This window comes from Phragmites australis, chromosome 19, assembly GCF_958298935.1.
Source record: "Phragmites australis chromosome 19, lpPhrAust1.1, whole genome shotgun sequence".
NCBI classification, from domain to species: Eukaryota; Viridiplantae; Streptophyta; class Magnoliopsida; order Poales; family Poaceae; genus Phragmites; species Phragmites australis.
Window position 1 is genome coordinate 985,223 of NC_084939.1, and position 21,580 is coordinate 1,006,802.

Consider the following 21,580-nt stretch of genomic DNA (forward strand, 5'->3'; position numbering starts at 1 on the left):
AAAGAATCGATAAGAATTAAAATCGTGCCTTCACATTATCGATTCTTTTTTTTTTGTGGGTATGCATATTATGGATTCTGAAGTCGTCATGTCTGGTCACCTATAACTATATACAAGGCTAAAACGTTTCCCAGGATATTGTGGTGATCAGCTTAAAGATGATAGTGCCTCACGAAATCATCTATGTTTTTCATTAAAAAAACAAAATTATGTATGTATCGGATCAGTTGAAGCTATGCTTTCAATCTAATTTGTCATAGCACTACCCCATTTATTTATGAGTCGTTAGCTAATTTACTGAATATAGCTGCATTTGAAAGCTTCACTCTTTTGAGAACTTAAAAATGATAGTAACATTCACTGGGCGGCAAATGTTTCAGGTGTTGCATTTTCACTGCTCTCAGTCAAGTTGCTCCCTTCAGATGTCACCTGAGTTCAGTTCATGCCATGAAACAGCTTGACCTGCCGATTCACAAGAGTAACAGCCAGCAGCCTCGCACACAAAAGGCACCGGCTAAGGCAACAATTGCAAGGGTTATCTGAGTACTGACAGGCAGAAAGTTGCATCACATAAGTTGGAAGCAGAGTGCTCAATTATGTTGCCTATTGCCTTCTTGCCTGGACATAACCACATTTGAAAGTTTCAGACTCGAGAACTTACAAAATGCTGTTGAGTACCACTCACCGTGTGGGGAATGTTTCGGAAGCACTAGTCTCATTCACACTAGACAACCATCTTCCTTCAGATTATGCTGCTTGAGTTCTCAAAGTCTGGCTTCAGATTATACTACTGATAGGCAGACAATGCTCAAATTAAGCAATGAAGCACCACGCAACTAGTGTGGGAAAAACCCAACACCGTGGCTCGCAATACAGTATATACAAACAGACAAATTCATCAAACAAACATGATCTACGGTTAGCCCAGGGTGCATTGAAACTACATGTTGCGGGTTCAACAATATTCGGACAACTAGGTTGCAGGTGCACATCACACACAAATTCAGTATAAGTGCAAACAGCTGAAAGCCTGAAACTGGATGCTTTGGACTTTTATATGCGCACGAAATCTTCATTAGGTAGTAAAATTAGAATCATCAAAGAGCAATAACATGCTGATAAAGTGAGACATCGTCGTACTTCACAGCTAAAGGTATACAAATACTGTGCATATAATAGCCTAAAACCTATCCGAAAGTTGCTAATCTGAAAACTGTTAATCTGAAATCTACCCAAAAAATACTCTAGGACCTCACCCGACTCCTATTGAGCACTGCCATTTAACCCAAAGCAGTAGCCGATGTCACTATCACCCCTCTATGCATCTGAAGAAACTGTGAAACAAGGCACTTAATTCAGCTGAATTTTCAGGAAGTCTACCTCATACTTGCTACCAGACGTCAAGTGTGCTCTACCTAGGACAGACCCATCACTGATCTTGTTGACACGACACGCCCTGCGATCAATCTTGACAATCAGATCGGGATCTAGGGTGAGCTGCCCCACCGACACCAGGTTAATAGTGAGCCCCGGGACATACCACACGTCAGGGAGGACCACCGTCTCCGTGTTCACGGACCCGGTGCCGCACACCATCATCCCCTCTCCATTCCCCGCTTCGACAACCTGGTTGCTCACAGGTACCAGGTTGGAGATGAGGGTCCGGTCGCCTGTCATGTGGTTGGAAGCACGACTTGCAATGAACCAAGCGGCCGTTGCAGCGTTCCCTGAACTGTTGCTGCCAGTACCCGTGGAGGCAGCACAAGGATCGGACCCACTGGGGATAACAGCAAGAAGCGATAGCAAGTTAGGAGTGCATATACTGAAGCAATCAAGAGGGCTGTAAACTAGATTAATTTAGACTGATGGAATCAAACGTCAAGGAAGAAGTTGATTCTCTCGAACTTGAGCATAACCCCAACCAGGGCAATCTCTTGCAACTTTGAAGTACAAATTTTCTGAAATAGGCCACGGGGGTGAGGGGGGAGCGAGGCGAGAGGGGATAGTACCTGGCCTCCACCGGCGAGGTGGAAGACGCCATCACGTGAGGATCGTGTTGGCACAGATTTTGTGCAACACTTGAAATATTCAGGATGCAGGGATTCCCTGACGCGTGACGCACGGGAAGCAGAGTTCGCGCGTGACGCACGGGATGGAGGCGATAGTCACAGTTACGGTCACGGGCTGCCGCACGGTTGTACCAACGTGGCCGTCTGTGCGAGGTGCAGCCACCAGGGCGAGGGCCTCCTGCGGCGATTCGGCGAAGCAGTGGATCGGGAAGGAGACGCGCCACGGCGCGTGGTCGATCGGGAAGAAGAAGGAAAAAAAACTACTCGCCGATTCTTTGGATTGGTTGATCGTAGATTGAATCGGCTTTCACCCTCTTAATTATTTGTAGGGACAGCTTGGACTTGGCTTCATCTGTTCAGGATTCTATTTTTCTTCCAAAAACTGAGTAAATCTCCTATTGTTTTGGTAAGCTTCCAAATATTCCAAACCGAACAGAACTCTCCTTATTCGGTCTCACAGAAAAAATCCCGCCGGAAACATTCATGCACTGGCAACTTATCAATAGACTTAATTGTAACAATCTAGCTACAATTTGTATGAAACGGAATCGCAAGAGAAGAATCAGAGAATGAAAATTGAGAAGAACGACGAACTGTTGTATTCGCTCTCACCCATATGAGTTCAGATCCTTACAATAATGGTATGCCTTTTTCCCCAAGCTCCCAGCCGGTTATATCCACACAGTCTAGATTACATTTAGACGGTAATAAAAGCAATTTAACTTAAAAAAAATTAACTACTTAACAGAAAAGTAAACATACTTTAACTGTGCTTGTCAGGGATACGTTGTGGCTTAGCTGGCAACAGCAGAGAGCAATGACAGCCATTGATCTTCAGGGAATCTCCACCGTTGAATGTTGTAGTCTTGACAATTCCCTCCCCTTTAGACAGTGCTTGCCCTCAAGCACGGTTGGTGGTCTGAACACCATGTTTGGCAGTAGGTAGCTAGTCCTGTCCCCACCACTGACCAATTGTTTGGTGATAAAAACTTAGAAAAGATGCTTTGATGAAAGACTTATCTTCACAAGTATGTTTGGTGATAATTTATGGGGCTGTCCTTATACCATATTGTACAGTAACAAATTGTATAACTACCGGCCACACGTTTGTACATTCACACTCTGAATATCAATATAAATACTGACTCTTGACCACCAAGCCAAGGAGATAGATTTTTCGAAGAACTCTAGGCACTCTCGTCGTATTTTATTTAGAGAATACATTTTCTTTCACCAACATCTCTGGATAACATCCAACAAGAAAATTGTGTTGTCAGTTTATATCTTTTTATACAGGGCACCTCATGGAGTTTTTTTTTTTTAAGACGAGAGGAGCAGACAGCTACCGCCGGTAACTTAAGAAAGAGGGTGCGCGCCGCGGGTTCTGAGCCCGGGCGGGAGGACTTTCCAACCAAGCTGAACTCGGTTCGCACCTCATGGCGTTGGCATTACTGCACAAACAACAACTGGTACATATTCTTTTCCTTGATAATGACGTTGCAAGCTGTATTCGTACACGGCATCGATCTATCAACCATTGTTTTCTATAAGAAGACGTGGACTTAGAGATGTCAACGTTAGGCCTGGTCTCTAACCTCTAGCCTTAATAATTGGTTTTCATTGATGCTTGGACCATCAGCTCTCTCGTTTAAGGCAGCCTGCAGGGTGGCCTTGCTAAGTACTCATTCGTGAAACACAGCTTCCAGTCTTTTCGAGGTGATTAAAGATATCTTGGAGCAAGTAACTTGTCCTCCCTTTGGTGTAAGTACCCGAAGTTCTTATCCTCTTTAATTCCAACAAGCTATAGATGCATATGTTGAGCTACCTGCTTATTGATTATCATTTGTGCAGAGGGTTAAGGTGATTATTACTTGTAATTCTGTGTTTTTTGGGTACTTGTAGATCAAATGCAATTCGGTAGATAAAAACCTAGCTATTTTGGGGGGTTTTATTAGGATGAGTATGGTTTGAACCAAAGCGTATACTGCTTTTGCAATTGATGCCAAGGATGACGGCTTATTCGTGCTGGACTATCTGTTCATCGGCCAGGTTAGACTACGTTTGCAATGGAGCCGGAAGAATCATCTCAAGATGCCGTCTCACAACCGTTCGTGGAAGAATCATCTAAAGGGAAGGACAAGGCCGTCTCACAACCGTTCAAGGCGAAATCAGCTAAAGGAGAGGTCAAGGCGAAATCAGCTAAAGGAAAGGTCAGGGCCGCGGAGCGATCTACGAGAGGCAGGTTTGTGCTATACATCTGTACTACTATCTGTATCTGTATATATTACTATAGAATAGACTATCATTATCAGTTTTAAACTAATATCACTGGAACCGGTACCACACAATCGACCCGATTGTGTAACCTGTAGTGATACTTGGTTAGAAATCTAATATTTTTTTAGTCAGGAAAATTGAAAATAAAACTGAAAAAGAATCACCAGAAATATCAGGTGAAACCACCGCTTCGTTGGCATCGTGGAAACTCCTAAAGAATTGAGGGGGAGAAAGAGGGAAAGGAAAAGGTCCTGTAATTTCGCCACCGATGATATACGAATGATCTTTGTGTACTTTGTTTCAGTTTTGAAAGGCTGAAGCTGACGGGCCTGGCCGGGACGATGGGCTCTGATCCTTCCCGCATGTGGATGGGACTCGACAAGTGGGTTCTGGACACCCGCGAGGAGTACCACTGGTCCTCCGGCCCGCAGCTGTTGCTCGACCGCGTCAAACTAAGCAGTGGCTTGGAGAAAGGATCTGTACGGACCGAGCGGTTCAAGATCCCGGGAGTCCGGTGCCGTCAGGGCCGAGAAAGGAACGTGGTTTCTGTGCAGCAACTTGCTCGTGATCATGGTTTGGTTACGGTGTTTGAGCCGACAGGTTGCTACGTGAAGGATAAAGCTGAGACTATCGTTGGGCAGGGCCGCTCACGCAACGGCAAGTACGTGCTGAACTATCTGGACATCACCAAGGCACAGGAAAAGGTACGAACCTAGAGCTTAATTAATTAGCAGCACACGACTCAATCGATCAGTGTTGAGATTTGCTCCGGCCGATCGATCGATGCAAGCCTGCTCCAAACGTCAAGGCCTCAAGGGCCCCAGCCCAGCCATACACTGCATACAGTATATATAGGACAACTTCCAACCAAGGATTGAGCTCATATACCAAATTAATCGACAACTCCCAAAGCCAAGTCACGAGTATACAACGTTAACTAGCCCAGCCAACAAGGTACTGTAGTTTATAAGCTATGCATTCCTTCCAAGCCTTGATGCCATCCCGTTGGACCGCTCCCCTCCCGAAACAACGCTGCTGCCTGCTCCTTGTGGTTCCCAAGGAAGCAAATTAATCCAAAACCTTTTATGAAACTGATGATAAAATTCTATGAGCTGAGAATGATTTCAAAGTTAATTACCTTTTAGTTATGATTGATATATCAAATACTTCATTGAAAAATATATTTAAGGAACTCCGAGTGTTGATAAGGATATCTGAACTAAGCTCAAGAACCTCGAATTTTTTATTGATACCCAAAGTAGTCACCGATGAAAGTTATCTTTGTGATGTATATATGAATGCACTGGGCATTCACTTTGTGTTTTTGTCTATTTGAGGGCTTCCATTTTTGTTTTGCCCCAGGGTATCCGAGATGTCAAGACCAGCCCTGATCAGGGATCACTAGCCGGCTCACAACCGGAGTGGGAGCGGCCTGATAAGAGATGCTGGTTTGGGCAGACACGACTTGACAGGCATTCGTATGTGCTTACCTTCCTACTGCATCTAATTATTAGTCTGCTTATAATGCATGCACTAGTAGGGCCACTTGCGGAGCCAGGAATTAGATATAGGGGGCCGCGCAAACATGATCCATATCGTACGAGTATGGCACCAAATTGTTTATAACATAAAAACTCACTATTCCATGATACATGAAAGCAGACCGTAGGAAAAAATATTAAAGGAACTAACCTTTTCATTTTAGTCGTATTCTGCGTCACATTTCAAAGAAGTCTATCAGTAAGTGTACCAACTCTGTTGCAGTCTCATTTTCAACTTACATTATCTAGCAGCTTCATCTAACTCAAAAACTGAATCATTTTGTCCTGAATATTCAGGTATATCATCCACACTATACTTCTTCTTGGAAAAAGGCATAATAAATTGTCCTCTTTTTCTTGGTCAAGCTACAAGAACCAAAATTCAAACCTGAATACTTAAATGCAACTATATATGTTGTCTACAAAGCTCATGCTGTCATAAGCCATGCATGCCCCTTGGGCCTTTGAGGCCTCGAGGCGAGCCATTCGCCCCAGCAATCCAGCAGGCAGCAGAGCTGCTGACAGATGCACCTACATGTTCTGGTTATGAATAGTGGTTTGTTTAATACAATAAAATAATCGAGCATGTATATAACTAATTGGAATGCACTGTGCACAAATGTTGCAATTTGTCCCGTTTATGCGCAGAAGGTGGGATTAATTAAAAACGCCTTTTGAAACATTATTGTGCAACCAGCATGCATTGCCATGTCTTGTGCTAGCTGTCTGTCTCAACTTATATCACACAACTTATAATAAATATGTGCAGCTCGATGTTGTCGCATGAACTGGGAGGCTTGTACTTCGGGATGAGATCTGATTTTTTGATGGACTCGGGCGCATGCCACCACGTGACATGCAAAGGAGATGTTCTAAAAGCCTACCATGCCGATCTACAAATCAGGCCACCCATACAGTCTGTCACGATTCGGGAACGACATAGATTATTCCCTCGCGCTCTTCCAGTTGATGGAATTGGGTACATAGACAGTGCTGGGGGATCGCTTGATCGCGTGCTATTTGTTCCTACCTCGCATGCAAATCTAGTTTCAGTTAGCCAGCTTACAGAGGATTACTCCGTGAGGGTGGTTTTCGACGAGGATGGGTTCTGGATCGAGAAGCTTGAAACCAAGGAGAGCATTGGGGGTGGCATTCATCACGATTCTATCGGCCACGACTGCGCCTACATGTTGACTTGTTTCAACGTAGGAGCAGAGAGCGACTGGGTTCTGGACAGCTTCGCATGGCTCCACCATACCTCCGATCGGCGGTTGCTGTACAACCTCCAGCAGAAAGCCGAGGTTATGCCGACGGCAGCAGTGGACGACCAGCTGCAGATTCTTGAGCATGGGTCGGTACGGACCGAGCGATTCAAGGTCCCAAAAGTCCGCTACATTGCGGGCCACGCAACAAGGAACGTCATCTCAGTGGCTCAGCTGGCTTATGACCATGGCCTGGTTACAGTCTTTGAGCCGACAGGTTGCCATGTGAAGGATAAGCAGACAGGCCAGATCGTCGGCAAGGGCCGCTTAAGCGACGGCACATACGTGCTGGATTATCTGCGAATTGGCCAGGCACAGGGACAGGTACAGGTACGCATCTACCTATTGTAATTAGCAACACTCAACTTAATCGAAGTGTTGAGATTTGCTCCGGCCAATCGATGATCAATCCGGCCCAATAATCAATGTAAGCATGCAGGACGTTGTCGATGCAAGCCTGCCCCCGGACTTACAAGGTTCTCAGGAATTACAAGGCCGCGGCCCACGACCGCAGCTGGAGTGGCTTGGTGAGGCAGGCAGGTTTGGGCGGCCACGATCCGACAGGTAAACGTACCTAGCTACGAACTGCATGTAATCAGAGCCTTCTTTCTCATCCTTAGAAAGCTACCAAAATACCTCAACAAGCAACCACAACCGTCCATCGCGCTTTAATCTAGTGCCGTTTGGATTCTGGGAATTGGGAGGTGGGATCAAACATTTCCAATATTTGGCTCATGGGTTTGGGAAAAGAATGTGGATTGGGAATGGGATATAAAGACTTCATTTCCCACCATTTGAAGCCCAGGGTAGAGGTTGGGATAGAGGTGAGAAACATGCGAAATTACAGATTTTCCCTTTATTATGTTGCTCCTTTCATTGCTTTTTTCATTGTTTTGAAAGTGTATTTTGGTTATCCAAACTCATTTTCCCTATCTCCATCCCATGGCAAACCAAACAAAAGATTGGGAATAAAATCTTATAGCCCTATCCCATACTCACCTCATTTTATCTCACTTCATTTTCCTTTCACTTTCCCATGGGACATCCAAACAGTGCCTAAGAGAGCTTTTGCTGTATGTGCAGGGCTAAGGATCCAACCATAGCTGTTTTCCAGACGTTGCCACATAATCAACCACGCACAATGGATTTTTATATGGCCTCTGGTGAACGTCACCACATGACATGGAATGGAGCTATTCTAATGGCGTACCATGCCGATATGCATATCAACCCACCCATACAGTATGTCACCGGAGTTCTTCCCTGGCCTCGTCTCACAGTTGATGGAATTGGATACATAGACAGTAAAGCAGGATCGCTTGATCGCGTGCTATTTGTTCCTAGCTCGTCTGTAAATACAGTTTCCGTTAGCCAACTTACAGAGGATTGCTCTGTGAGGGTGGTTTTCGACAAGGATGAGTTTTGGATGGAGAAGCTTGAAACCAAGGAGAGGATCGGGCATGGCCGTTGCTTTGGCACAAAGTATGTGGTGGCTCGTTTGGAAGTAGGAGCGGCGAGCTACTGGGTTCTGGACAGCTTCGCATGGCAGCACCATACCCCTGATCGGAGGTTGCTGTACGACCTCCAGGAGAAAGCCGATGATCAGCCGCAGCCTGGTGGGGACCAGCTGCAGATCCTTGGATCTGTACGGACCAAGCGATTCAAGGTCCCAAAGGTCCGCTACATTGCGGACCATGCAGCAAGGAACGCCATCTCAGTGGTTCAGCTTGCTGATGATCATGGCTTGGTTACGGTCTTTGAGCCGAGATTTTGCTACGTGAAGGATAAGGAGACCGGGCAGATCGTTGGGCAGGGCCGCTTACGCAACGGCACGTACGTGTTGGACTATCTGCGAATCGACCAGGTACTGGCGCAACTCTATTGGAAATTAAATTTTATCCGTGCGTGCGTGCACACATACATTGATTTTGTGCGTTTTCAGAAATTCTTTAAAAATTCATATACGTCAAACATATTATGCAAAAATTTGTGCAGAAATATGATCATATGGGAGTTGTGCAAAAAGGAGAAATCTAAACGGCGCACATGTGATAATATTGTTGGACAAATTTTTAAAGGTGAACATGTGTTCCACTGTATGCTACACTTTTAAGAATTTTCGAAGTCTCACGAGTGTATAAATGTGACTAGGTGCACATACACCTAGGTGGAATTGGTACTAGCTAGTTAGAGGATTCCGCGTGTTAATAATGTCAGTCGATTCACCGCTGGAATAACTATTGTATTAATTCTCAATTTTCATATTCATAACTAGGATAAAAGAGGAGGAGCCGGAGGCGGAGGAGGAGACGGCGAAGAAGAAGAAAAAGAAAAAGGTGGTAGTGAAGCTGGAGGTGGTGGAGGAGAGAAAAAAGAAAAGGACAAAGAAGGAGGAGGAGGCGGAGGAGAAACAGGAGGAGGTGCAGACGGAGAAGGAAGTGGAGACGATAAAGGAGGAGGAGAAAAAGGCAAAAAGGAAGGAGGAGGAGGAGAAAAAGAAGAGGAGGAGGAGGAGGAGGAGGAGGAAGAGAAAAAGGAGGAGGAGGAGGAGAATGATGAAGAAGAAAAGCTCAAAGAACCATCTCAAACACAATGTGATATGGAGAATGATGAAGAAGAAAAGCTCAAAGAACCATCTCGAGCACAAGGTGACATAGAGAAGGATGAAGACAAACAGCTCACAGAACCATCTCTAGCACAAGGTGATATGTTTGGGCTATTACGGTTCGACAGGTATACGTACCTACCGTGCACTGTGCTATGTAATTAATGCATACATAATTTTATCAGTGATGACGACGACGACAACTATAACACAACGATATATGTGGCTATTTTTCTTAGTTAACACTTTTTAGCATGCAGCTTTTTGGAACACTTTCATCATGCAGGAGCTTGATGTGTCTGCAGGGCTCCGGACCAGGCTGTGAGCGACCCTTGCCACCGCTATCATTTTCTCGGAAGCGATGTCTACGCTCACACAGCACTTGCGGCGTCACTAAACCAAGTACCCTCTGACGATGTTTTTGTGGACTCAGGTGCATGCTTCCACATCACATGGAACCCATCGGTTCTGCAACGCTACCCTGATCATCTAAATGTTGTTCTGCCTACACAGTCTATCAGTGGAGTCTCCGGGTCGAATATCACAGTTGAATATAGTGGGTACATAAACAATGCTCAAACCCAGCTCGACGGTGTGCTGTTTGTTCCTGGGTCAACTGCCAATCTGGTTTCCGTTGGGCAGCTCACGTGGCAGTACTATGTGTGCCTGGAATTTGACAGGGAAGTCATTACAATCAGAAGGAAAATTGACGGGGTGGAGATTGGGAGAGCAAATCGGAGAGGCAATCACTACCTGCTGCAGCATTTCAGACCAGGTCGTCTATATGTTGAAAAACCCAGCCCCAACTTCTGGGGTCCTCAGCATCAATTTTCCGCCTGATCCACTAGCAGTAAGCCAGCTACCACGTACTTACGTCCTTGGGTGATTTCCATCTTTAAACTACTTCTTAATTTAGGCATCTATTGTGCGAGACATCTTTCTTGGGCAATTTTTGGTTTACTGTGGAGTGGGAATCATAGACGGCTCCGTCCGGAACTGTCATCGGTCATCATGGACGTCGATGGTCAGTGATGAGGTGTCAAGGAGGGATCTCTGTGGTAGTGGAGACTGCAATTGTTCTTCGAATATTGTCATTATGACTTAAAATGCATGGATTTGTGGCATTGTTTCCTTTACAGAACCAAATTGTATCCTTGTTCTGAATCAGCATCTATCAGTATGCATGTGACTCTGATTTATCAAACAGATACTCTTCTGCGATACCGGCGTTCTGCCACAAGTCACTTGTGAGCTTGCAGTCTCCTATGGATTTGGTACGTAGCTCTGTGATATGATTTTTGTAATTGGTGTAATCCCTTCCTACTAGCATCACAAACTCACAGCACAACATCAAAGCACATAGATGATATGAACTAATTAGCCGATCCAAGTCGAAATTAATCTGCAGGGCATCCAGCTTCTACCTGCTGTTAATATGCAGATGTTCAGAACAACTATATCAGTGGATAAGCCATACTAATGGATTATCGTGGAGGGTGATCTCCATGGGCGTTGTCGTCTCCTCTGACCTTGTGCGTGTCTAGAGTGCAAAGTCCAACGCCCAAATGGCGGCCGGTTCCAGGCAACCATCATGAAACCCATTGTTAACAAAACTTGTGTACTGAATTGGTCCTTCCAAAAGTTGATCACAAGAACGAATAGTATTCATTACATAATAGTAGCAGGCCGCCGATAACGTCTTTTGGAGGAGTTTTCGGGCCTACCGATGATGGAGTTGGGTCTATCAAATTTACAGATTTTGGGTACTTAAACGGTAATAATATTAGAAGACTTTTACAGTACACCTAAATGAGTGTATGCCGTCTATTTTTTTCATCCGGTGGTTTAGATTGGCCCAATAATACTCTATCGCCTATCAGTATCATATGTATCATTAAAGAGTATCATAGATATCATAAGTATCATTAAAGAGTATCATATGTATCATAAGGGTAGGATTGAAAAAAAAACCATAATAAACTTTTAAATTATATGTTTAATTAGAGAAGGTCAAAATGTTAGTTTATTCTTCGGATAAGCTTTCACTTATTCTGTTCATTTCATTTATTAGGGTTTCTACCCTCCGTCAGTCGGTCGATGATGGTTGGCGAAGGTTCGAAATCCGATCAGTCAATGACGTAATTACCTCTAAAGGTATCAAGATAATTACAATAATACCTATTAAAATAGACGATTGATTCACAATAATAATACTCTCCACCATCTAGTATCATGATGTACTATAAAGTTTCTCATAATATTATGCTCGATGGCGTACTGCTTGCTCCTGATTCGCAGATGAATCAGGTTAGCGTTAGCCAGCTTGTGCTCCAATACTGGGTGAGCGTGGAGATATGCATGGACGTTACAATCAAGAAGATTAACGGGAACGGGATCCCGATTGGAAGAGGCTATATGAACTAGAACCGTCACTACGTGCTGCAATATTTCAAACCACAACCACCACGTCTATATGCTCACATCCCCGAACACAACAACTTTTTCCTTGAAAACTTTTTCGGTCAACCTCAGCAATAATTTTCAGAAACGGATGATCCACTAGCAGCTCCTACTTCAGGTATGTTTGAAACATTTTCCTTGGGTATTTCTGCTGTACAATCCAGCTTTTTTTCCCCTTGGACGTGCAACTGTTGCACCGTTGTTCTAAAACTTACCGGTGTAACTGAAAAATGGATTTGTGGCATTGTTATTTCTCCTTTCCGGAACCAAATTGTAGCATTGCTCTGAATTAATATGGCCTTTTACTTGTGAAGCCAGCCTATACTACAGTATTCTGCAATACCGGTAATTCTGTTATCACTGGTGCATGAGCTTCCAGTCTACCGTGGATGTGGTAGCTCCATCATATGATCTATGTAATTGCTGCGTTTTACTTCCCGGTCGAGGTAGAGAATCGGAGGGTGCCCAGCCCAGCTAGCTGTTGTATGTATATTTTCAGCTCCTTATTGCTATCAGTAGTTCAGTACATGTACATGCTCAACACTGCAGCTGTATTGTTCAGAGCGACCGGACCACCTTGCTATCATGAAATTGCCTTGGAGGAAGGTGATCTGCTCCCAACTTCCCGAATGTGCATCATGTATGTGCATCACCAGGGACTAAAAGTGTTGAGTGAGATATTCAGTTAAAAACTGAAGTTGGGTGGGCGACCAGGTGTTCGATGTTTGGCTTACCGATCGCCCTGGTCGTAGTCGGTTTAACCACTGGATAATTTCTCCATCCTAGAATTGAACCATCCTAGATTTGAACCACTGGATAATTTCTCCATCCTAGATTTGAACAACTGCATCTATTGTGGAGAAAGTTTACATGCAGGTTATTCACTGACACATCCGGATAAAACTAAAACTAGTTCGTTTTGAGGGTGCTATGTTCACAAGAGTAATGCTTTTAAACCAATTGGTAAAAGAATTCCATGCAAAGTCCCAGCAGAGAAGACAACAAAGGCAGGTGACGACAACCAATCGCGACAAGTTGTGTTGACTTCGGTAACACTATTGCTCCTTTATCATTGCCGTTATGATGATTATGATTTTTTTTCTTCAAGAAATGGAACCACTCAAATGAGTTGTCACTGAGGCGTTGAGATGTCATATGAGCTCTGAAGCAACAGCAATAAGGATCAATCGAGTGCATATTTGCTTCAGGATGTGTATTCATGCTGCGCGTATCACTTCCTAGAACAAACAATTTTGATTTCAGTTCATAGTTTCATACATAGGAATGAAAACGGTACGAAAACGATCGAAAAATGTCTAAACCACTTTTATTTTCATATTTTCTCTCGGAAACGAAATCGATTATGGTAATGCCGGAAACAAATATGACATCGATAATACGAGAAAATCGGAAACGGTGTTGTTATGACGGAAACATGCCAGTATCGATGGAGAATCGATAATTCAAATCCAAAAGCACCGAACTATAGCTCTAAGCACTGGAACCATGAATAGGAATATAATGTCCAAACTAAGTGTTTAACACAAAAGATAAATGCTGATTTTTAGCGCACCCACCCAAACAAGTCCCAAGATGGCTACAAGTTCTATTACAAAAGTAGCGTATCAACAAGAACACAGTTATAGTAGCATAATCTTTTAGGAAATATAGTATCAGATGAACTTCCTATGACAAATATAATACTAACACGGCTCAAAAATAGTACTAGCAGTTTAAAAAGGTAACATATGTATAGGATCGAGAATGGTGACTAGAGGGGGGTGAATAGACGCCTCAGTAAATTTCTATCGAAATAGATGGCATTTTCCTATTTCTCACCCAACGCACTCAAAACGCTCAAGCGGAAGCAAAAGAATCAGATAGACAAAGTAAGAAGACTAGTTTCATAGCAACGTGACTCCACGGATGGAATATGAACCATATGTTCTATTCAAGACCATTCCATATGTCTTTGTGCACAAAAACTCGTAACTTTCAAAGAAACTAGAGAAGATAGACACCGGACAAGGTTATCCTCCAAGATGATAGTCTAGTGGCAAGGGGACTCAAGACCCGCTCAAATATATGAGTATGTGAGTGTTTAAGACACTAGCATCAAGGAAAATAATCCTGCAAAGGTGAAAAACTACAGCTCAAAGAAAAGATCACCGGGCAAGAAATCTCTCCAAGTTGATGATCTAGAGGCAAGGGTATTCAAGACCCATGAGCATATACTCATATGTGAGTTTTTATGCCTCTAGCAACAACAAAATTGACCTCACAAGGTGCTAAAATTTTAGCCCAAAAACCAAAACGAAAATCAAAATCAAAAATCGAAAAACTTGCAAACTTGCAAATGAACCAATAGAGGGAAACTAGAAGAAGGGGAATTCAAGCATATGCAAAAATATAAACTTCATTACTCAAAGAGGTCAGCCCTATTTTAGATGTACAAAGATTTATCTCTCAAAACTCTCACATATTACATAAGCTAAGCACTTATCCTTCTCTTCTCTAAAACTCTAGCTCTAAGCTCTCAAATAGGTGGCATAAAGAGGGCTCAAGTGGCTGGTTTAAACTCTCTCATAGTCATACCCCTCTATTTATAGACCTAGAAAACTCAACCCTTAAGTTTCCTAGCTTTTCCCTAAAATACTTCTCTCTTGTAGTACACTCTTACCTACCACCGAGTGTATTTTGGTCCATTTTCTTCTCCATTCATCAGACGGCCGAGACGCCTTCACGACTTAGTTTCGTCTCGACGCAAGCTTCGCGATGGTGCTACGTACTCCTCCAGTTCTCCCATGGTTTTGAGGCCAAACCACGAAACCGTCTGCACGCTTCTCAAAGCGTGACTTACCGTCTTGCTTACACCTTAAGCAAGCGCTTCGATGTCGACGTATGTACTCCGTCATGCGATCCTGACCACCGACAAGTCTCTCTCGCTCTCGATCCCTCGGGCCGCCTTGTCACTTGCACCGGTATCTCCTTCGCTTGACTTTGTCAACACGCCATCTCCACCCGCTTTCAATGCTTTACTTGACCTCCACGTGTTCAGCGAGGATCACCCTTGACTCCGCCCAACTTCCTTGATCGTCTGGCACTAAGCACTCCGCTTAACCCCGATCATCCCGCTGTCGACTGTCAAATTGCATCCATCACATGTACACCATGAGACAAGCAAACACATATCTTCAACTCCAATTCCAATTAGTCCATAATCAATATACTCAAATAAAATCTCAAATCACATCAAAACTCATGCAAAACCGAAGATCATCAAACCATATAAATGACAATGTCAATCACTCATCATAAAAAAATCAAGACACATTTCAACTTGGTTTCTCAATTTACATCATCACATGTACTAACAAAGCAGTCAACAGTCATAGCCTTATTGTTTATTGTTTATGCATAGATTAAATAATGCATCCTTCAAATCACTAAAAGACAAGAGTTCTGTTTTCATCGTGAGTCCAAAAAAGCATCACAAAAGAATAAAGCCTTGGGGCATGACTGTCGATCGACACGGTCGACGGAAGACTCGAAGAAGTGTGGAATAGGGGCTAGCAGTTAGGTTTGGCCGCTTAGATGTGGGCCCTTTGTGTTGACACTTGACAATTGACATACATAGGCTCGAGAGAAAAGGTAATTACCGATGGTAATTTTTATCCTAAAACGGAAAAAGTCAAAAAACGATCGGAAGAGTCCAAAATCGTTTTCGTTATCTTTTCCGTGAACTTTTATCATTTTTATTTCCGTTTCGTTGAAATATCGTTTCCAACGGCTTCGGACGGAAGACTTCGAAAACGAGCTCCAGTAAAACAGAATTTACTGTTTTAGTTTTCATCCCTATTCATACACGTTGAAGTGGAGAAATGATCCAGTGGTTCAAATCTAGGATGGCTACCATTTCCGCTGCAAATTGGGTAGGACAATTGGCAACTCGTGACAGAGTTCAAATCTACCAAGGCGCGATCGGCCATGGATGCGGATCAAGACGCCATGTCCGGCCTACCAGTTCCTCCCCACGCCTGAAATGGTTTAAAGCATGTGTTATTCTGTTCTTGCTTTGGGTGAAACTAAAACATCGTGATGATTGACATGTGAACGAGGCATAATTATGCCAGCCGGCGGTGAAGGCAGGATATCTCTGATAATGCTGCCGGACTTGCGCGGTCCACTTGCCCTCAAGACGAGCAGATGCAGGTCACGGATCGCAGGCGCCGGCGACGTAGTAAACTGCGCTGGAAACAGACGCCATGGAAGAATCCTCCGGTGCAGCTGGAGGAGCGTGTGGTAGGCAGACGGCACCGGCGACCAGGCCCGCCGGAGGCCGAGCGGGAGAGGCACTTCCAAGAACACGTATCGGGTCGCGCACCCGCCGTAGATCTTCCATGGCCAAGTGAGCAGCCGTCCTCTACTTCTCCCGAACCGTCGGACCAGCACGGCCTCTGGCGTCCCAGCTTGACAAGGAAGACGCCTCCTGAGATGCACCTAATCTGGACCGCACAAATCTGATCCGACGGCTTTTAGGCACCCATTGTGTGGACGGTATGTCAAATGCCGACCGGGCGGTCGGTATTTGAAACAACGACCACCCCCGCCCGTCCATGGCGACATCCTGAAGAGCACCTGCGTGAACTCGCCGGCGGCGTGATCGTTGCTGTCTGCTACCTCCTGCAGTGCAATTTCAGGCAGGCACTTGCAGGGCCATCAGAAGTTCAGAACAAGAATCTAAAAAAACTCTTTTACGTGGATATACTTCTTTTCTGGATTACGATCGAATAGGTGACTGCCCATTATTTATTAGCTCTGGAGCTAAAAAGAAAAATTCTTTGCAGAGTTTCAAGAGATAAATTCCAAACCTTTGAGTAAACAATAGGATAGGGAAGGTAAATATGGAGAATGAACCTGATGGTCGCAGTTCCTACAGGCATAGAGAAGAACCTTGTGCTCCCTGTCTTCCTTCGGATACAGGATGTTGTTGCTGCATGCATGCCCCATTTTTTTTTAAAAAAGAAGAAGAAGAAGAAGAAGAGCTTGTTCATGTTCCAGTCACCTATTGGGCAATGTAATTAAGAAAGGGAATAACTGAATAATGACATCGACCAATCATCAGCTCACCAATCACAGCAGAACTTCATGGTACTCATGCCTGCTGCCTATCTGCCTTCCTCTCTAGCTGTTCCAGTGACAGCAGAATCCAAGAGGCAGCCAAGCGGATCAGAGATGTTATTTGTTTGCAAAAGGAGATCAGAGATGAGAACGAACAAATATTTGTACTACTTCTAGAGTAGGCATTTTGATTAGAAGTATTTGCAGAACCTCACCTGACCTTGCTGACGCCAGTTACCTCTGCAGCCTGAAGGAGCCTGACGATAGATTGCTGCTTAAGTGAGAAGGTTTCACGATTAAACATAGGGAAGTTGGACCATCTTATTGGTTATCTAGTCCCTCTGTAAGTAAATATATGAAGTTTTAGAAAGCGTTAGTCAAACATCATCCATTCTTACCGTAAATATGAAAAAAAAAAGATTGGTCATATGAAAATGTTATCATAAGATTTATGATAAAAATATTGTAATAATTTCACAAAAGAATATTGGAGGTGAGCGAGCATTCATAACGTAAAAGGAGGAAGATACTCAACAAAAGCATGTGGGTATTTGTCTGCTTCTGATCGATAGATACCCTACAGAGAGAGCCATGGAGAGCGACGTCCCTTTTCTGTTCCCCAATTGATATCCTGATCCAACAGCAACAGCAGCGGCAGAAGAAGAGCGAGGCGTGAACACAATCATTCGCTGATGCAGAACGCAACCAGCCAATGTGTCTGTCATCTCGTCACCCAATTTGCTTGCTCGACGGATAAGACATGCAATCTTGTGCTCACTCATCACTCCAATCACTCAGTTTCATTCACACAACTCATCCCTGCCTGCTCTGTTCTCATCACCTCACCAACTGCATCTCCTGTACGTATGGACGACCATGGAGATCGAGTAGCATGGATCATCATGTGCTAGCACTCTAGTAGTACATACTTGCCTGTTCCGGTTGGCTCAGCACCGGGGCCCACCAGTCAGTACCACGTGCTGCTGTTTGTGCCCCTGCGTAGCTTCAGTCAGCAGCCGGCACCAACCCTACACCTACTGACCTGCAGCTGCTGAATTCCATGAGCTGAAGAAGCAATCCAGTTCAGTCCTAGCTAACCACCGAGGTCATGCGTGCGAGTGGCAGTTCAATTCCACTTAAGGATTGGGAAGTGGATGTGTGGAAATGGAATCCTCTCCTCTCCTCTCCACGTTTTGGAACAGAATTGCAGGTTTTTTAAGCATGCAACCATGTCCTAGTGCTGAATAGTGCAACTCAGAAACAGAGTATCTTGATCTAGTCGAGGTGTTCACCAACTGCTCTTGACTGTTCCATTGCCCTCACACCAAAAGCCAGTAAACTGCTTGTTTTTCACTTCCTGCCCTATGTGTTGTGTCTGATCTAGAGTGGCTAATTTTAACCCTACTCCAGTTGTTTTGCAGTAACAGACAAATGCGATAGGGAGTCCATACTTTTCCATCGATGCACAGCATAATAGTAAGAGCTAGCCCTGTAGCAGCACTTCCCTTGCTTTGACAAATGACAGTACACAGCAGCACTCTATAAATACAAAGCAACCAGCTCCCAAGTGGATATCTAATGTGGCAAAGGACCCTTCAGCTGAAAGGGCCCATAAGCATCTGGTCGTCATCTCCACTTGCTCTAGAGGCCTTTGAAAGGCACCGAGAAATAGAATTCACCCCCAAAGTGGTGAGCACATCATGGAAGTGAGAAAGGAAGAGTTAGACAATGATACGCTGCCTTCAAGCCTGTGATTGGGTATTCTTGCATATTGACATTTCAGAGCATGTTTGGAGCGAAGGAATTTCAGTGTTCGGTTCGGTTCTCTTAGGATTAGGGGAAAACATCATTTTCAAATTCCAAATGGATCCTCAAATACATGCTTTGTATCATCTACTTTTTAAAAGAAAGATTTATTAACACTCATCGTTACATCAAACTGATACAACTACATAAAAATTTACTCTCAATTTCTATATTACTGAGATGCACACAACCACTCACTAAGAAGTCATAACATTACATGAGACCCATAATAGAGAAAGACTAATAAGAAGAAATACATCTCCTCTACTGAAGTTATTAAGATTAGGCTTGGATGCAGAGTCTAAACTGTCATCCAAACTGAGTAAATAGCTCCTTAGCCACCTACTCCAGCCTCGTACACATCATAGTAACTATCACGCGATGCTCATACCGATGTAATATAGACCACACGGAGCAGGTGAGTACAAGTAAAAATAACATACAAAGCAGAAACATATTTCTTCTTATTAAAGATAATGTCGTTCCTGTATAGCTATAGTGCCCAACAAAATATGATCATCGCTGCCATTATATAGTCTCTCATATTTTTACTAAGACCCCAAAATCAGTTCCTAAGAATGTTTTGCACACTTCATAGTTGGTAAATATTTGATGGTATCTGGACTATTAGCCATACAAAACGTGCAAAATGGCAATCAAAGAAGAGGTACTTAATTGTCTTGGATTTGTGATAAAAAAATTACACTTCTGATCTCTAAGACATTGCCTTTTCCTTATGTCATTTTTGTTAATTGTGTAAATACCGAAGGAATATTTTAATTTTTAACTGTAGCTTTAATTTCCACATTTTAGTCTTCTGGATTGGTTTATCACCTTGCACTAGGTCTTGAACAATAGCTAATTGTAAATTTTTCGGTTTAGTTTAAGCTCTAATGGAACACATCTCGGTCCCTCGATAAAGTGATGTTGGTTAGACTAGTAATCAATTATTTCATGCTATTAATTTCGGGCTACCTAGATCACGCCTGAACGAAATATTTGTGAAGAATGATTCCATCATCTTAGCCACTGAGTCTTGTTTATTTCACATTATATTATATAAGGATAGAAATTGGCACTCAATGGCGAGTTATGTAACCAAATATCCTCTAAAATTTAATTTCGGATCCATCCTTCAGGTTAAAAATACTATATCTGAATATGATATTTTTTACTTTCATTAGTCAGATCTAGAAGTACAAGTCACATGTTTTTTCTTCAACTTGTGAAAGTGGTTTTAGTCTATATATTTATTTTGAAGTAATTCTTTCCACGTCACACCTCAGTTAGTAGCTTATACAGTCACTTATATAAGACAGAGGTATTTTAGATGCCAAGGTCTTGATCTCTAATCCACTCAAGTCTTTGGATTTACATAGGACTTTCTATTACGTCAGGCGGTATTTATTTTTTACCATCGTTTTGTCAATAAGATCTTAATTGAAAATAATCAATATTTTTTAAATCCCATGTGGGATTTGAAAGAAAGGCATCATATAAGTAGCTAGACTGTAAAAACTGAATTTAAAAGTACCAATCCGCTACTCATAAATAGGTACTTGGTCTTCTAACTACTTAATCTTTTTTTCAATTCGTTCCTCTACTTTTTCCGGTATAAGTTTGTTAGATTCCCTATGTTCCCTCCCAAATGATACGGACGCTAGTAGATGATGCAACGGGAAGGAAACATAGGACAACCCATTTTTTTCCTGATTTTTCATCACAGATGCTGATCAATTACAAAGGTAGAGAATTCGTGTAGGTTGATGCATGATACTTTGCATTTGCATGGATCCAAAGCCAAAGAAGCCTGGAAGAAAGCGAGAAGGGATCGATCTAGCGTCGGTACAAAGTACAAGACACGTTAACCTTGCCACAGACGATCGATTAGCCCTCACGCTCATTTTGCTGCCAGCATCTGAAATCGCTTTCACCTGCTCGATTCCGTTTCCATTTTAGCCTCTGCAGCTCAGCAGCTGATCGACTCATCTAATCCGATTTGACAATGAGACACTCTCCTTTGTCCTTTCTCTCTCTGTCTCCTCTTTCTCGCTCGTCTCTGCTTTCTTTCCATTGATCAACGTCAAGAAAGTAAGCCGGCCAACAAGAGCTCCAAACGACAAGTAACTCTTCTAGTAAAAGCTACTGATCAACCTAGCTAATGCTCTGATCTCACCTCTCTGCAGCAATCTTCAGATAGAACAAACAACACTTTGCTGGTGCATGGACTCTTTTAATCCTGTAATCAACTTTTTGAGCCACTGTTACAACCAAATCTGGTTGCATTTAGCATTTTAGGTGGTGAAGTTGTGTGGTGCAATTCAATGAATAAACCTTGGTTGTAATTTTGTAAACGTGTTAGGTGACATCGAGACATTTTGATGCACCGCTAGCTGGAGAAAACCGTACGCCATAGCAGCTTAGCTGCCGCTAATACTG

At 43.3% G+C, this 21,580-nt stretch overlaps 2 protein-coding genes and 1 long non-coding RNA gene across 5 annotated transcripts; 1 reads left to right on the top strand and 2 right to left on the bottom strand.

Annotated features, from left to right (window-relative positions):
• Positions 1–856: 856 nt before the first annotated feature.
• Positions 857–2,616, bottom strand: LOC133900794 (uncharacterized). The gene is made up of 2 exons (XM_062342039.1): positions 2,010–2,616; positions 857–1,777 (listed from the first exon to the last, which is right to left on the bottom strand). The coding sequence occupies exons 1-2, from the start codon at positions 2,039–2,041 to the stop codon at positions 1,351–1,353; spliced, it is 459 nt and encodes a 152-aa protein (XP_062198023.1). The 5' UTR covers positions 2,042–2,616; the 3' UTR covers positions 857–1,350.
• Positions 2,617–3,665: 1,049 nt separating this feature from the next.
• Positions 3,666–10,958, top strand: LOC133901101 (uncharacterized). Of its 3 annotated transcripts, none has more exons than XM_062342394.1 (9): positions 3,668–3,830; positions 4,119–4,311; positions 4,651–5,050; positions 5,709–5,824; positions 6,657–7,479; positions 7,589–7,713; positions 8,233–9,013; positions 9,425–9,882; positions 10,060–10,958. In XM_062342394.1, the coding sequence occupies exons 2-9, from the start codon at positions 4,136–4,138 to the stop codon at positions 10,592–10,594; spliced, it is 3,414 nt and encodes a 1,137-aa protein (XP_062198378.1). In that variant the 5' UTR covers positions 3,668–3,830; positions 4,119–4,135; the 3' UTR covers positions 10,595–10,958. The 3 variants fall into 3 exon arrangements, with proteins under 3 accessions (XP_062198380.1, XP_062198378.1, XP_062198379.1); XM_062342395.1 differs by having other exon boundaries at positions 6,657–7,473; XM_062342396.1 differs by lacking the exons at positions 9,425–9,882; positions 10,060–10,958 and adding an exon at positions 9,145–9,228 and having other exon boundaries at positions 3,666–3,830.
• A 6,197-nt stretch (positions 10,959–17,155) lies between these two features.
• Positions 17,156–17,630, bottom strand: LOC133900340 (uncharacterized). The gene is made up of 3 exons (XR_009906525.1): positions 17,551–17,630; positions 17,345–17,402; positions 17,156–17,279 (listed from the first exon to the last, which is right to left on the bottom strand). It is a non-coding gene; the product is annotated as an uncharacterized LOC133900340 (long non-coding RNA).
• Between the last annotated feature and the right edge of the window lie 3,950 nt (positions 17,631–21,580).

Bases quoted from the DNA above. Each gene is read 5' to 3' on its own strand.
- LOC133900794 (XM_062342039.1), bottom strand. From the start codon at position 2,041: ATGGCGTCTTCCACCTCGCCGGTGGAGGCCAG. The intron at 1,778-2,009 runs GTACTATCCCCT...TGTTATCCCCAG, and splicing joins ACCTCGCCGGTGGAGGCCAG to TGGGTCCGATCCTTGTGCTG.
- LOC133901101 (XM_062342394.1), top strand. From the start codon at position 4,136: ATGGAGCCGGAAGAATCATCTCAAGATGCCGTCTCACAACCGTTCGTG. The intron at 4,312-4,650 runs GTTTGTGCTATA...ACTTTGTTTCAG, and splicing joins GAGCGATCTACGAGAGGCAG to TTTTGAAAGGCTGAAGCTGA. The intron at 5,825-6,656 runs GTATGTGCTTAC...AAATATGTGCAG, and splicing joins ACACGACTTGACAGGCATTC to CTCGATGTTGTCGCATGAAC.